Source organism: Onychostruthus taczanowskii, unplaced genomic scaffold (assembly GCF_017590055.1).
Source record: "Onychostruthus taczanowskii isolate IOZ18803 unplaced genomic scaffold, ASM1759005v1 scaffold1, whole genome shotgun sequence".
Lineage (NCBI taxonomy): Eukaryota > Metazoa > Chordata > Aves > Passeriformes > Passeridae > Onychostruthus > Onychostruthus taczanowskii.
In genome coordinates this window covers 18,050,843-18,064,611 of record NW_024496525.1, presented here as the reverse complement: position 1 = coordinate 18,064,611, position 13,769 = coordinate 18,050,843, and the positions used below count along the sequence as shown (strand labels likewise).

Genomic DNA, 13,769 nt, shown 5'->3' with positions numbered 1-13,769 from the left:
AGTGCACCTTCAGCAAGTTTACAGAGGACTCAAGCTGAGTGGTGTGGGTGACATGCCTGATGGACAGGATGCCATCCAGAGGTGCCTAGAAAAGTTTGAGAAGTAGGCCCATGGGAACCTCATGTGGCCAAGTACAAGATCCTGCACCTGGGGCAGGGCAGCCCCTGGTCCCAATAGAGGCTGGGCGATGCTGGGATCGAGAGCAGCCCTGCCAAGAAGGACTTGGGGTTGCTGGTGGATGAAAATCTGGACATGAACCAGAAATGCCTGCTCACAGCCCAGAAAGACAACCTGTGCCTGTCACTGCGTATCACTGAGCTCTAAACCAACACACATAAAAGACATGCACTAGCAAGTCATGAAAACAGTCTGTTCAGAACTGTACATCCAACAAATCCCGAGGAACAGAAACACTTTTTTAAAACTACTAGGAGGTAGAAAATAATTAATTTATATAAAGCTCATGTACATTGCTAGCAATTCACAAATTATGATTCATGATCGATCACTTTGGAAGCAAAGAGAAGGGGAATAACCATGAAGACATTACTGTAAAGTCTAGCAGAGTATGCAAGGATAGAAACAACTGAACAGAACACCACTGCCTTTTGATTCAGCAGTCATCACACCTACCCACCTCGAACTAATGAGCAGATAGAACAGATGTTGTTTTTACACCCTGGTATCATGTATTAAAGAAAAACATTCTAAAAACAAGATCTTGGATTAAATTATATAGCAGGTATAAAATCAGCAAAGACATACCAAATATTTACAGCAGCTTTCCTATTTTCAAAGAAGGAGCATTGTGTCTTTGAGAATGAAAAGGGGCAGCAACCCCAAGCACTTTACAAAAAAAAAAAAAAAAAAAAAAAAAAAAAAAAAAGGCAAACTGCTCTAGATTATGCTCAGGTGAAAGACATTCTATGTATCCTTGCTTTAAAAATATAAATACAGAAAGCATGGTGTACATACATTAAAAACAAAACCTCCACTGCACAAATACACACTTCCCACAACCTCAAAAAATCTGAGAAAAAGATACGTATTTAATTTCTTAATAAATCACTGAAAATCTTGTAGGCTGGAATATGTATAAACCAATAAAAACATTCTTACCTAGGGCCTCTAGGGCCTTCAAAACGCGCTGATCTGGGAGGATCTGGAAGCAATCCACCTGACCTCACCGGTTTATCCTGCACAATAGGCGTGTGTGTCGAAGACACTGCAGAAGTGCCTTTCAGTTCCCCACACTGTTGTTCGGATGAGATATTTACAGTTTGTTTACTAAGATGACCTTGAGACTTTCCATGATCAGATGAGCCAAAGGATGAACCTACTTGAGAATGGTAAGGTGAATAGCTAGCTGAACTAGCTATTTTTGATGCATAGGTACCAGGGGTGGGAAGGAGAGCTGGCCTTGGTGTTTCAGTAGCTTGACTGCTTTGAGAACTGGATCCTGAAGGGACAGAGGAATTGGATAACTGAGAAACAGAAGAGAGAGGCGGGGGGACCAGTGGAGGTGTGGTTGAAGGTAAAGTTGGAGGCATAATAGGAATGCCACCTTGACCAGTTTGGGAATATGGAATAAATGGAGGTGGCAGTGAAACATTTGCAGGATATTGATTCTTCAGATTTTGGAGCGACGTCACTTTTTCCTGCAGATGTGACTGAGTAACCTTCATCTGTTCATCCCATGCTTTCCACTGCTTCTCATACTCTTGAAGCTGGTCTTTGTGAGGGTAGGTTTGAAGCTGATGCTGCCACTGCTGGTTCATTGATCGCTCCCAGTCTTTATGAAGCTGCTGGAACTGTTTTTGCTGTGCCTCATAATGTCGCAGCTGCATGTCCACTGACATTGTCTGCAATGAGATGACAAGAATAGGTTCAAAACACCTTTGATAGTCAGTTACTCTCAGAGCTATGTATTTCAGTATCACTTGTAACATCACAATTTCTGATGACTTGGCCTCAAGCCTGAGGAAGAAACACACCGAAACAAAAGCAAACACCAACAGTGACATCTAAAGACATAGTGAAAATTTATATATTTTATGACTGTATACTATATCTATGTACAGAAGACTTCAACAGGACAGCTGAAGAAACCTATAATCTGTATAAACTGTATTATTACTACATCCTAACAATGGCTAAAGCTCAAATCAATCTTCACATATACATTATGTGACTATTTCTCAAGGTTTCAGTTTTTGCTATTAACCTGCTCAGAATTGCCTCAGCAGTCTGCAATTATTTTTCTTTAAGCCTTTGCCAGATCTTGTTTGCACAAATGAAGCTTCTTTCAAGTTCTGTCTTTCATCATGTGAAAATATCAGGCTTGATTTTGCTTGAGATTTTTAAGGTTTACCCAAAAAGATTAAAAAAAAAAAATCCAAACTCAGACACCCCAACCTACAAAGAAATGCTTAATGTACGAACTCTTCCAACCCAATAAGAGTTGACTCAACTCTCTAATACAATAATCAACTTCTACTTAAAAGCTTAAAGGTTACAATACTGGTTTCAACTGACTACATGAGTTAAAAGTAATGTGAGATACTGATTTTTAAAATTACATTTATTGTCTATTTTTGGCATCTACAGTTATCATTGTACATTTTTATTTTTGTAAAAAAGAGCAGCTTCCAAATTATTCCGTGCAATCATCTAATTACTTGACCTTTCTGAACTGTTTCTCCAGTGGCAAAACATTCAAAGCTGAATAAATTCAATACAGTCTTCAGCTTTGCTCCTGTATCACCTAGGGACATCCAAAAAAATTTTACAAGAAGTGTAAAATATTGTATTTCTCATCCTACTGAAGCGTCATCACCATCTGTCAATGCTTTTTTCATTCTGAAGTCGAGTGACAGTAGGGAAAATGGACATAAACTTCTACCCAAGCAGAAAAAGTTGCCAGACAAATGAACAAACCATTACAAATTATTCAACTATGTATTTTTCAGCAGACTACGAGTGCTGGGTCACCCAGGATGTATATCAAACACCACCTCTTTAGTGTCTCACCTCTAAGTGTGGAGGCTGTTGCATGATCTGTTGATACTGCTGTACTATCTGTTGCAGCTGAGCGTGCTTCTGCATTATTCTCTGATACTGGAACCCAACCCGCTGATGGGGGTGCTGCTGCCATTGAGCTGCTGCTGCTTGCAATTGCTGCAATCTCAAATCCTCCTCAGGGTCATCAGGAGGTTCAATATTGAGCTACAGAAAAAGGCAAATAAACAAAGGAAAGTTGCTTCTGTCAGAAAAAAAAATACACTGGGTCACTACACATTTTACAGGAACTTTGTCACTGTTCCTTACTTTATCACTCTATTTCAGTGCTCCAGCCATACACAGCTTCTGGAAAGCTGATTTTAGTCCCACCTTTTCTGAATGTGAACACATTTTTTCTTAATGTGAACAGTCTAATCTAAAGGTTAGGCTGATGGCAATTAGGTTATTCATACATAAAGAAACTACCTACAGAAAAGAGATTAATGAAAATCTGTTATCTGTCGCTCACAGCAAATTAACGAGAAACAGTGGTTTTTCATGATAAAGTAACTCCAAGTGCATTATTTCCACCACTTTGTAGGAACCTGCATGCTGTAAGTTAAAGTGGAGCACATACTGCTCAAACATCATGACCTCCATCTATTATACAGTAACTGTTATTGAGCATGATGATGAAAAAAACCTCTGTGCAAAATGCTTGGCTTTCAGACCAATTCAAACGCACAGAGAGAAAGGGAGCCAGAATTCACAAAGTGCCAGGGAGAAATTAAGAAATAGTGTCTTAAACATAGCATTCCTCAACTGAGTACCTACCTGGTTTTGCACTCTGATATCACGAGGTGATCTCACAGACAAAGATGTCAACGTTGTGGATGGTGTGGGGGAGTCAGCTCAGACTTGCTTGGTGCAAGTGTGGGTGAATATGCAATTTTATATACAAGAAGTGTATTTTCTAACTGGTGCAGCTTTAGTAAATGTTTTTTAAAGACTGCTTCACAACATTTAGTTATTGTTACAAAGTATAGAAGAGAATTTGATGGCATTAGTTTTCCTGGGGTTTTGGCTCATCTAGGATACAAATGGAGTGACATCACTTTACAAAGCCTACCTGAGTTTCAGTGGATGTAAGAGAAGACTCATCTTCTTTGGATGCTGGAGGCAGGGATTCATTAAGAGGAGGAGGTTCAGACTGCTGAGTTGAAACACTCATTTTCTCTTCTTCAGAGTCCTTCACTACTGGACTTTTCATCTGCTGCTGTCCCTGAGCATGGGCTTTTGCCCTTTGCTGCAGGCTAAGCAGGTGCTGCTGGTACCAGTATTGCTGCTGTTCCTGTAATAGACATAGATTTTCTAAGTTTCACAAGAAAAACAATAGAAAATCATTAATGACAGCCACTAGAATCATACTGTAGAAAAGTTTTTAAAAGTTTTGAGGCAAAATTCACTTCTTCAGCAACAGTACTGCAATGGATGTCAGAATATTAAATCAAAAGCCATAAACCATTATGTGATGTACAGAACCCACAACAGAATTTACTTTTTACACCCAACAAGCTTACTATTCTATAACTATAGCAAACAATACTAACAAAAATCTGGAGCACAGGCAATAATAAGCAAAATTACTACAGACATGCTGTAAGTACCATGTCTATTGGTTTTAGAGCTTTTTATAACTAAGAACTACAGTAAAGAGAAAAAGAAGGAAATGTACAGGAGAGATGAAGAGGATGAACAGAGAACACAGACATCAAGTAGACTGAAAATGGCAGCTGAGAAATTGTGGTGAAGATGTTTGAACAAAGCCATGGAAAGTAAAAGACCAGTGAAGATTATGTATCATCTAATTCTCATTAATCCTGATTCATTCAACAGCTGAAGAGGGAAGCAGATATGGTTGCACCCCAAAAAATGATCCATTTAAGAAATAGCAAGCCTTCAGTTTTAAATATTTCAGGGTAGAATTAGAAGTGCTCAAGGCAGATGACAGAAGCTTCAAAAAATAAGCTGCCACTAACATAAAGAACAAAAGACTAGAGATAAGTATCTCAACACTTAAGTAATGTCTTAAAGAAGCCTGAATAAGAATCAACAGTTCTGTATCTCTCCCAACATGAGAAATGTCAGGCACCAAATTAATAGAAAAACATCTGTGGGAGGCTACTCTTCACCTAACATGATCTTGTGCCACCAGAGTCCCTACTAGAGACCTCTCCAAGGGCTAAAATTTTGTGGACTCAAGACATAGCTCAGAAAAATCTACATATTTTGAAAATAAATACACCATTTACAGCTAAGGCAGCTCCTGTATCCTAGGAAAGTATTGCTATACCCTTGATTTTTAAGTTGTTCTCTTAACATCTGCTTTTAGTCACTATCAAAGATAGAATGATAAAATACTCTAATTTTTGGTCTAACCTAGTGTCCTGGTTTAGGGCAAGTTTGGGAGATAACCTCCAAAGGGGCTTCTCTACAAAAGCAGATTCAATTGCCCCCTCCCCCCCCAACTGGTGCGGGAGAAAATATCTCCTTGGAGGAAAAGTGGAAAGAAACCTGTTTATTAAACAATAGAACCCAAACAATATAAAACAATAAAACTTCTCACTGTTCCAAAAAAAACAAACTCAGAACAGTCCCCTCCCGGGGTTGCAGCTCGTCTCACTCAGTTTCTGATCAGTCTCTCTGGTGCTGGAAACGCCGCGGCCCAGGCCGGGCCAAGGGGCCTCAGGTGGAGCTGCCGGTGCTCTTCTGGGTGTTCAGTCCAGAGCAGGCTTGAACAGATCCAAGAAAAAGGAAAAAATCACAGTCCAGGGAACTTCTTTGCCTCAGCTAGCTAAAACTAACTAAAAGCAAAAAAAGGGGAAAAGAGGAGCTCTGTCCTGCTGTCTGTACATCTGCAGACAACACAGTCCAGGAGCAGGAATGTGGAGGAGTGAGTGCAGTCTGAAAACAAACTGCGCGCTTCTTCCCTCCCCTCTTCACTCTCTGGAAGAGAGTCTTAAAGGTGTAAAACTTATTATTCAGTATAAACAGAACAAGACGATTGGGGATAAAAGCACCATATAGTCAACCCAGGACACCTAGTGCAACCATTCTTGTGCTCTCAATTCCATTAATTCCATTATCTCCATCCTTCATACCTTCTGTTTTTCCTTTCCATCCAAGCATGCACAGTTAAGAAAAAACACCTATATAAAGCCAGTCAGAAACAGAAAAGATTCCAAATAATGCAGGCATTTTAAAACAAAAGTGTGACAACATCAAAGCAGTAAGTGCTGTCTGATGAGATTTCTCAAAAGTGAATCACTGCCCATCCTAAACAGGTTTAGAAAAGGAGTAACTTTCTGCTAGAAACCTACCTCATGCTCAGATCAGAAATGATGTTTTCTATAGGTAGGAAACACAAATATGGAGCTGTATTTTTAGAAAAATACTTCTGTAACTTGAAAATGAGGTCAATGAAATGAGAGACTATGCTTCACAGACTTTAAATTGATCATGCAATTATTCCTGCCATGAATCTTTTAAACAAGACTGTCTCAGAAGAGTTCCATAGTTTTGAGCGGAAGATACGCATTCACACTGCGGAACAGACTGTCAGAAACTCCAACAACATGCTGAAGTAAGTGCAACTCAAGGGAGGAGCATTCTTTCCCAGCTATACAGAACCTGATTCAATTATCCATCCCAAAAGGCACCCACTATGAGGTGATCTGCCATCACGGTGCTAGATGCTATGATGGGTGAACACATGTTCTGCCACAGAATTCTTGTCTCCACCCACAGATCCATTTTTTCCTCCTCATTCCACCAACTGGACATGGGGCTAGAACTCATAATATGACATGGCATTCCAGAGCTATGGTAATATAATCACCTATTATTTTCAGCACATGAGTCAGTCACATCTATTACTGTGCTATCTGGAAAGTATAAGAAGACCAGAAAGTAGATCCTTACAGCTTAGTCGTAAGAAAACAGAAGTGCTAGTGTAGAAAATTTTTCATAATGAAGAATTCAGTTATTGAGTGCTTACCTCCTCACAATGACTTGTCATTCAATTGAACTTGTCACCTTTCAAGTCTAATTATAATCCTTAAGCCCACAGAAACCATGAGCATCAACAAAGGCCTCTTCCCATCTCTGGCTGACCAAGAGATGAGGCCTGTTGAATTTTACAGGAACACTGAAATCAGCACTATCAACTCCTGGCCTCAGGACATACCACCAAAAACGTTAATGTGAGGTCCACACCAAAAGACTACTCCAAACCTAATTGTAGTTATGGTATTTTGTTAAAAATCCTTTCCTGGGATTTTTCCCCTCCTGAGGAGCTGAGAACCTCAGCAAAGAAATGTAAACAATTACTATCTGCTGCTGTGGAAAGCAACAAGTGCATCTTCAACTGGTCCATGTAGATTGTTTTCAATTGATGACCAATCACAGCCACCTGTGCCAAGGCTGTGAGCAGTCACAGGATTTTTGTTATGCATTCTATTCTATTCCTGCTCTTTGCAGCCTTCTGATCTTTCTTTTCTCTCTGTTCTTTAATATAGTTTTTATGTAGTGTTTTAATATAACATATAACATAACAAATCAGCCTTCTGAAATGGAGTCAAGCCTTGTGTCTCCACACACAGAGAGTTCATCTCAACAGGTAATACAGGTGACCCTAGGCCATAACATAATACCTATTGTGGGGACACTATGTCCTTTCCAGATGAAAATTGCAAAATAATGGTTTAGTACCCTCTACAAAACAAAAGGGCTGTTTAAAGAGCACAGCAGTCTGCTAAATGGTGAGGTGGTAAAGCTGAGGTAGCTTTAACAGATGTAGATAAATGCATATTTATGGGTACAGAGGTACCCATGCATCCTTGGAGTAGGAAGAGCATTGCCAGCAGGCTGAGAGAGGTGATCCGGCCCCTCAGCCCTGGTGAGGCCACACCTGAGTGTTGAGTCCAGTTCTGGGCTCCTCAGTACAAGAGAGACTGGAACCCCTGGAACAAGTCCAGTGGAGGGCGATGAAAATGTCAGTGGAGTGGAGCATCTCTCTGTAATAAGAACAGGCTGAGGGAGCTGGGCCTGCTGAGCCATGAGAAGACAACTGAGAGGGGACCTCGTCAATGTGTACAAGTAACTGAAGGGAGGGTGCCAAGAGGAAGGATCCAGGCTTTTCTTAGTGGTGCCAAGGAACAAGGAAAGGGGCAACGGGCAGAAACTGATGCACGGAAGTTCCACCTGAATATGAGAAAAAAAAGAACTTTTTTACCAGGCAGGTGACTGAGCACTGTAACAGATTGCCCAGAAAGACTGTGGAGTCTCTCTCACTGAAGATATTCAAGAACTGTTTGGAATACACAACCCTGTGCCATGTGCTATGGGATGACCCTGCTTGAGCAGGGAGGTTGAACCAGATGACCCCCTGTGCTCCCTTCCAACCTTACCTAGTCTGTGATACGGTAAACAAATAGCAGCACACATTACCCAAGTATCAGACGGAACACTAAGGAAATACCACTGTTATTTTAACTTCATTTGACAAGAATAGAGCAATTTAATCTAACTATATACCCACAGAAGAAACTACACTAAACTCACGATACTGTCAAGGGAAAGAACAGTATTTTAGACTGGAAAGGAAAATAATAAAACACCAACTCGTGGCAAATTGTGTAGTATCTTCTGAGTTAAGAGAAAAACACTGATATATTTGTCTGCAGCCCCTGCTACTGTGGGATGAGAAACAGAAATAATTGCTTTCAATTGCCAGTGAGAGACTGTGGAGTCTCTCTCACTGAAGATATTCAAGAACTGTTTGGAATACACAACCCTGTGCCATGTGCTATGGGATGACCCTGCTTGAGCAGGGAGGTTGAACCAGATGACCCCCTGTGCTCCCTTCCAACCTTACCTAGTCTGTGATACGGTAAACAAATAGCAGCACACATTACCCAAGTATCAGACGGAACACTAAGGAAATACCACTGTTATTTTAACTTCATTTGACAAGAATAGAGCAATTTAATCTAACTATATACCCACAGAAGAAACTACACTAAACTCACGATACTGTCAAGGGAAAGAACAGTATTTTAGACTGGAAAGGAAAATAATAAAACACCAACTCGTGGCAAATTGTGTAGTATCTTCTGAGTTAAGAGAAAAACACTGATATATTTGTCTGCAGCCCCTGCTACTGTGGGATGAGAAACAGAAATAATTGCTTTCAATTGCCAGTTTAAACAACGGCTTAATAGGATACTACAAATGACAAACTACACTGTTTCTTCACTTGGCTTTTCAGACTACTACAAGGCATGAAAGCATCACTACACTTAGCTTTTCCCATTCCTTATAGTGTAAAAACTTGTTACTCCAAACCCTGTCTCATTTTACAGCCTATGATAGCCAAAATCGTATCAATCTGTTATAACAAAGTTATGACCAGGAAAATATCATATTCCTTTTGGGTTAACACTGACCTGCGAATGAGGGCAAGCAAACTACTCAAGACAGAAGCTGTTTGTATAAACACTCATAAACCAGACAACATAAACTTCGGCAGTATTCTGCTGCTTCCATGTGTGCACCACAATAAAGCATTATTTGCAACTCTTATGGAGATATTTTATCAATATTTTATCATTGAGTTCAATAACTTAAGAAGTCAACAAGCTGACTCAATACCAAATTAACACCAGTTTCTACACGTGATTTTTTGAGGTTTTAGTTTTGTCATTAAAAAATGAAGTAGTCTTGTTATCACTGTAAAAGATCAATTAGTACTGTCCAAATCCTGCATAAAATTAAGTGAGATTGTCCTGGTTTAGGGCAAGTTTGGGAGATAACCTCCAAAGGGGCTTCTCTACAAAAGCAGATTCAATTGCCCCTCCCGCCCCGCACCGGTTCAGGAGAAAATATCTCCTTGGAGAAAAAAGTGGAAAGAAACCTGTATGAACTGAAAGCACTACTTTGCCAGGCAGTAATTAGTTATATGGTACAAATGTAAAAACGGCATGCCCAGCAATCATCAAATTTAAAGTGTCAGTGACTTCAATATGACACAACACGATTTTTGCAAACCTAGCTTCAAATCAGAACCTTAAGATCAATTTACCAAAAAAACAGATTGAAATAAAGAAATTTCCAAGTATGCAGTTCAATTTTGTCCTTGCAAGTGGCTCCCAATAAGATAACTCTAAACCCTTGCAAAAGCCTCAGTGAATCTGCCTGACCCATGTACATAGCTGAGGGCCCCAACACGTGCCTCACTGTGCATGCTGAACCTCAAGCCTGGATTCTCCCTGACAATGCAGATGAATAGTCCCATCAAGTTCACTGGAACTGGTCTCATTTAGGAAGTGAAGCACACAAACATCTTGCAGCATATTGGCCCGAGTGTACACATAAAAATCACACAACTGTAACATTTTTCACTTCAAGGCATTTCAGAACGTTTCCCTCCAATGCCCTATCCAATTTTATACTGGAAGATCAAGCACATGTAGCACAAAGAAGAGGGCAAGTACGTACTGCAACAGAAACATTTCTGCAACTTTAACTGTGTGTTGTTAGATTAAAATAGTCACAATTCTACACTGATCAGGCAGACAACTGCAACTCAACCCATTAAAAACAAGTGACATTGCAATGCGCGACAAGGAAACGCTGCTGCATCTCACAACTGGCCGGACAAAGCCAACAGAGGTTAGGGGCGGGTCACCCACATGCTGTACTTTGGAATACATTCTCCAGAGACCAACGCACGCTCAAGAAAATTAAAGTCAGCCAGGATTCACATTTTTCCCTAAACATTTTTTCTCGAGAAATGACAATTTATTACATCCCTACCAATCAGCCTTTATGAAGGCTCCCCTGAGCTGTGCCATTGCCACACTTCCACGGACTGCGTCCAAATCCTTTCAATATTATGCAAATATAGTGTGTTTATTAACTGCCCTTACTCGGGGACCTTTGCAACACTCAGTACACCGCGGCTCATCGCCACCGCTGCCCTGGCGACTCCCCGCTGCCAGCCGGGCGGCCTTACCTGGGGAGTCATGGTGGAGGGGTCCGGCTGCTCCGTGCCACCGCCCTCCTTGGCGGCACCTTGCGCGGCCTCCGGCTGGGCAGCGGCGGGCGGGGGCAAGGACGCCTGGGGCGGGGGGAAATGAGCCTGCGACGGCTTGACCGGGGGAGGGATGGAGGGGGCCAGGGCGGGCTGGGAGGGAGAGGCCTGGGAGGAGAGCAGGTAGGGCTGGGGATGTGCCATGTAGCCCTGGGCAGGAGGCGGCAGGTAGGGCTGGGAGGCGGTGGCCGTCGGGGGCTCCAGGTAGGAGGGCGGCGGCTCGGAAAAGGAGGGGGGCGGCTGGGAGGGCTGCGCCCGGGACAGGTAGGGCTGGAGCGGCGGGGACTGGGCTTAGCATGGAGCAGGGCAGGCAGGGAGCAGGTAGGGCTGGGCGGGGGGCAGGTAGGGCTGGGCGCCGGTCTGCGGGGACTGCGGCGGCGAGGACAGCTCCATGTCCATGGGCACCGGCTCGGCGGGCACCGGCTCGCCCCAGTCGCCGTGCCCGCCCGGCGGCTCCGGCCCGTCGCGGTCCCGGGCCGCGGGGGGCGGCTTGCGAGGCGGTGGCTCACGGTGGGCGTACTGCTTCTGGTAGCTGCGGACCGGCGGCGGCACCGGTGGCACCGGCGGCTGCTGCTGCCAGTCGGTGAAGGAGCCGGGCAGCGGCGGCGGCGGCAGCCCCGGCGGGGGCGGGCCCGGCGGCGGCGGGGGACCCAGGAGTACGGACTGCAGCTGCTTCTGGTGCATCTGCTGGAGCTGCTGCAGCTGGGCCAGGTGCTGCTCCTGCAGGCTCAGGAACCCCGAGGAACCGGCGGGCGGCGGCGCGGCGGCGGGGGGCGCGGGCCCCGGCGGCGGGTAGCTGGGAAGCGGCATCGGCGGAACAGCGGGAGGCGGCACGCTGGGGGGAGGGATGGGCAGCGGCGGGGGCGGGGTGGGGGGGGGGGGGGGGGGGGGGGGGCGGCGGCGGGTAGTGCCCGGCCGCCCCGTACAAGCCCCAGGCCGGGTACATGGCGGAGCGCGGAGCGGACACAGGCCGCGGCGGCGGGCGGCGCACGGCGCCTGCGCGGAGAGGCCCCACCCCCGCCGGGCAGTCGAGCGTGAGCGCCGCGCCAGAGCGCCCCGCTGGGCGGGGGACAGCGCAGCCTAGCGGACAGCTGCCTGCAGCGCGGGCCGAGGCGGGAGGCGAGCCCGGAGCGACAGACAGACAATCGGGACGGGACAGGAGACGGGACGGGGGCTGGCGATGCACGGGAGCCACTGCGGGCCCGGCGCCGGGACTTCCGCTGTGTGTAGGGTGCCGCAGGCCCTCCGCAAGCTAGGCTGTGTATAACGGGCCCCGTGGCGGCCCTCGGGCGGCGGCGTCGGTGCTCTGCCTGCGCTCGGCCTCCTCCGCCAGCACAGCGAGCCCGAGCAACTTTGGTCACGTTCACTCTGCAGTTCATGCCTGCTGAATCACGGATCCCTGGGCACTGCAGAAAGGCAGGTGTGGAGGAAAGGTCCTAGGACTTTTCAGTCAGGAGAAATATCAAGAAAATCACATTGCTAGGTAGAGAAGAAGCTTTATCCACTCTGGTGAAAAGGCTGAATTTTATGTTCATTTGTTGCTAAATTTCAGGAAATCCACAGAGGAGATACACCATGATTCTGCAAGAAAATATTTGACTAAATTAAACTGAGATGCAAATCTTAAAGAAAACTATCTTAATACTTATAGAACTGCCTTTTCTATTCTTTAGTATCTCTTGTTTTTATTTAGAGGTGATTATTTATCCTTTTCTATTTAGGACAGTCTATTTAGATTTCTCTTGCAGTGAATATGACTTTCAGATAGCATTTGTATTTTTAGCCCACATCCACTGTTCATTATCCTGTACTTAGCATTTATGTACCTGAGTTCTATGGGCCAGTTTACTCACTAAGCTTTTGAAACCCTGTCCTTCCAATACAGGGAATTCCTGTTGCAAACATCCTTTAATTTATCCTCCTGATCTATTCACTCTACGTGAGTTCTCTTGTGATCAGTTTACTAACAGTTATTTCATGCTGTTTTTGCTGTTTGTTGTGGTCACTCAATATTGTCAAGAGACTTGTTACTTCCCTTATGAGGGAATACGCGTACCTAAACACTTTCAGGGCAATTGCTTTCCAGCCTACATTGTGGAAGCCAAAATATAACTTCCAAATAACTTGACAGATGCTTTTCCAATATTCAAATCTGGTTTGGGCTGCAGTACAGTTGACTCCCACCAGACAAGGTACACTGACTTTAATACCCAATCTTACCAAAAAAGCAACCCTTTTAAGTTCACATTATGCCCTCTGATTTTTCTATTCAGAATATGTTATTTTTATTCTTTTATTCTGCTCAGTCTGTAATATTAATGGGTGCCATCATGTTGGTTTGGGTTATTTTTTTTAAATAGCTCATGTTCTTCCTGCTTCCAAACACTATTATACACATTTAGTTACCCCTCAATTAAAGTGTTACATCTTGGATCAGCAGCTTAAATTTCTTCATTGGGTAAGGCTGTAGTAATCTGGTGCAGTAATCTTTCTGGTGGCTCCAGAAAGGAGTAGAAATTATTTTCTACCATTCTTTGCATATATTCAGATTTTCTTTATGTGGTGTTCCTGTATGTTCTCTGTCTTCAGAAGCTATGGAAACCGGCTACAGCAAGAG

The 13,769-nt window shown here is 43.9% G+C and overlaps 1 protein-coding gene across 1 annotated transcript in view; it reads right to left on the bottom strand.

Moving 5' to 3' along the window:
* YLPM1 (YLP motif containing 1) overlaps positions 1–12,531 on the bottom strand; it is a 37,791-nt gene extending 25,260 nt beyond the window's left edge. Inside the window, exons 1-6 of the mRNA XM_041417357.1 lie at positions 12,079–12,531; positions 11,509–11,725; positions 11,075–11,442; positions 4,130–4,351; positions 3,031–3,225; positions 1,120–1,862 (exon numbers count right to left, since the gene is read on the bottom strand). Of these exons, the coding sequence (XP_041273291.1) occupies positions 1,120–1,862; positions 3,031–3,225; positions 4,130–4,351; positions 11,075–11,442; positions 11,509–11,725; positions 12,079–12,531 (2,198 nt within the window). The remainder of the gene's footprint in view (positions 1–1,119; positions 1,863–3,030; positions 3,226–4,129; positions 4,352–11,074; positions 11,443–11,508; positions 11,726–12,078) is intronic.
* Between the last annotated feature and the right edge of the window lie 1,238 nt (positions 12,532–13,769).